Here is a 2,720-nt window from a genome sequence, read left to right on the forward strand (position 1 = left end):
AAAAGTAAAAAATTGAAGTAAACATATATATACCTAATAATGCATAAATATTGGAAGATATATATTTTATCTTTACAATTCACATATATATATATATATATATATATAATATATATGATGAATGCAATTTAATAATAGTAACCACTGGAACTATAACAAAGCGATAAGAATATTATGAAGGTGTTATAAGAGTTATGAATAAAATCATTCCTATCTCTTGAAACTCTCTTCTTTTACTATTAATTATAAAAATAAATAATTTCTATAATCTTAATATTTATATATATATTTCTTTTTTCATATATTATAAGAAAAAGAACTTATGTATACTCTTAATATTTTATTTTTAAATTATTTCGGGTAATAGTTTCTATATGTTTTTTATGTGTAGTAAAATAAAAAGTATAGTATATATTTTATTTGTATGCATAACTACTAAAATATTTGGGGGGGAAAAAAAAATAAATAAATATATCTAAATATTAATGCATATATATGCATAGAGATATATATTTAGATATATAATATAATATCTTATAATAAAAAAAAAATAAAATAATAATAAAGTAAAAATATATATATATATATATATATTAGTTTTTACTTCTAATAAGTAACTAATATATATTTAATTATATCATAATATTGGATATATCTTATTACATTTAATGATATAATATAAAATACAATGCCCATATAATACAACTTCATATTTGTTACATATATAATATATAATGTATATAAATATATGAAGTATATGTATAAATATATATATATAATATATGTATTATATTGCACACTAGTTATATATAGAGAGAATTTTTATTTATCTTTAAATATTATGGAATATATATATATATATATATATATATGTTTTATTATATTATAATGTGTCTTATAAAATACATATAATATATTATTTATATATATATATGTTTTATTATATTATAATGTGTCTTATAAAATACATATAATATATTATTCATTTTGTTAACGAATATTAAAATGTATATGTATTTATATATATATATATATATATATATATATATATATATATGTGTAATATATATATATTTTTTTAAAATACTTCATGTTTTGTATATTATTTTGGTACATAACATTGAAGATACTTCTCTAAAAAAAATATATTTATGGCAAAAAAAAAAAAAAAAATAAATAAAATAAAAAAGAGAGAAAAACAGAAAAAATTCTGATATAATAATCTCTTTTTCATTGTAATATATATATATATATATATATTTATATTTATATATATAATTATGTTTATACTTATATATTTATATCTATATTTTTGTATGGCAAAAATATATGTATATTATGGCATACATATACACACATATACATTCATCACATATAAACATGAATATTATAATATGTAAAATTAATACATGTGTTTTTTTACTACATACATTTATATAGCATATATTTATATAAATACATAAATATTACATATATATTACATATATAAATATATTTGGTTCTTTTTTTTTTTTTTTTCTGCAAAAAAATTAAACATTGTGATGTGGATCATCAGGTTTTACGGGTAAAGCAGGTATTGGCTTGAATATATAAGAATCAACAACATCAACAAGAAATTGACTTACTCTTGCTGATGCATCCTTATATTGATCATCTGTAAATTTAACATCCTTGACATATTCATAGGTGTCAAATAACATTCTCACCAATTTCTTATCATGCATGATACGCTTCTTCTCCTTAACTTCTCTTGCATGATCAACATTAATAGAAACTTCTTCTATTACTCTTTGTTCAACCCATAAATAATCGTCAACTTTCTTAATGTAATCTTCGGTAACTTCTTTGTCGGTACAAAAAGAAATTAAACGATCACTTATTCTGTTGACAATGTTATCTTGGATATGTTCTTCAATAAGAAAATAGTTATACCTATTTTGATTCTTGCGAACATATCTCCTGATACTAACCCTATCCTTAAGAGCATAATTAAACTTCTCAGGATCTTTACTAAGGGTCATCAACAAATAAATGTAATCGCTGCAGGCATGGAACTCAATATCCCCAACTTTTCTAATACGAACTGAGAGAGGGGCATGAGTTTCATGTTCATAGTGATAATCATGTGCAAAAAAGTTTCAGGATCAACGTGGGATACAAATAAGGAAAGAAAATATATATATAAAAAAAGAAAAAAAAAAAAAAGCAAATGGATATAAATAAAAACTGTAGAAGAAATATAAAAAAAAATAAGATTGTAAATAAGAACAATAAAATATTCAGTAAATATGTAATTTATTTGTAGTATCTTATCTGAATAAATAAACACTTACATATAAATATAAATAAATAAATATATATATTTTAACACATACAAAAGTAAAACTTTCAATTTGAACATATAAAAACTTAAATATGTGAAAAAATAAGAAAATGTAAAAAAAAAAATATATCTAATAATAATTATTATTTATAGAAAATTTTTTGTTTTATGGTTAAATTGGAAAAAATTTTGAAAAATAAAAAAAATAAAAAAATAAAAAAAAAAAAAAAAAAAAATATTTTTAATTTTAATTTTAATTTTAATTTTTAATTTTTAATTTTTAATTTTTAATTTTTAATTTTTAATTTTAATTTTTAATTTTTTTTTTTTTTTTTTTTTTTTTTTTTATAAACCTTAGAAGTACAGTTATATATAAAATATATATAATTGTACAATA

General features: G+C 17.7%; 1 protein-coding gene across 1 annotated transcript; it reads right to left on the reverse strand.

The window, feature by feature from the left end:
• Window positions 1-1,529: 1,529 nt before the first annotated feature.
• Window positions 1,530-2,021, reverse strand: PGSY75_1302100 (gamete antigen 27/25; the record flags this gene model as incomplete). Its single annotated transcript, XM_018787086.1, has 1 exon — window positions 1,530-2,021. The coding sequence occupies one exon, from the start codon at window positions 2,019-2,021 to the stop codon at window positions 1,530-1,532; it is 492 nt and encodes a 163-aa protein (XP_018639828.1).
• Window positions 2,022-2,720: the final 699 nt, after the last annotated feature.

This window comes from Plasmodium gaboni, chromosome 13, assembly GCF_001602025.1.
Source record: "Plasmodium gaboni strain SY75 chromosome 13, whole genome shotgun sequence".
Lineage (NCBI taxonomy): Eukaryota > Apicomplexa > Aconoidasida > Haemosporida > Plasmodiidae > Plasmodium > Plasmodium gaboni.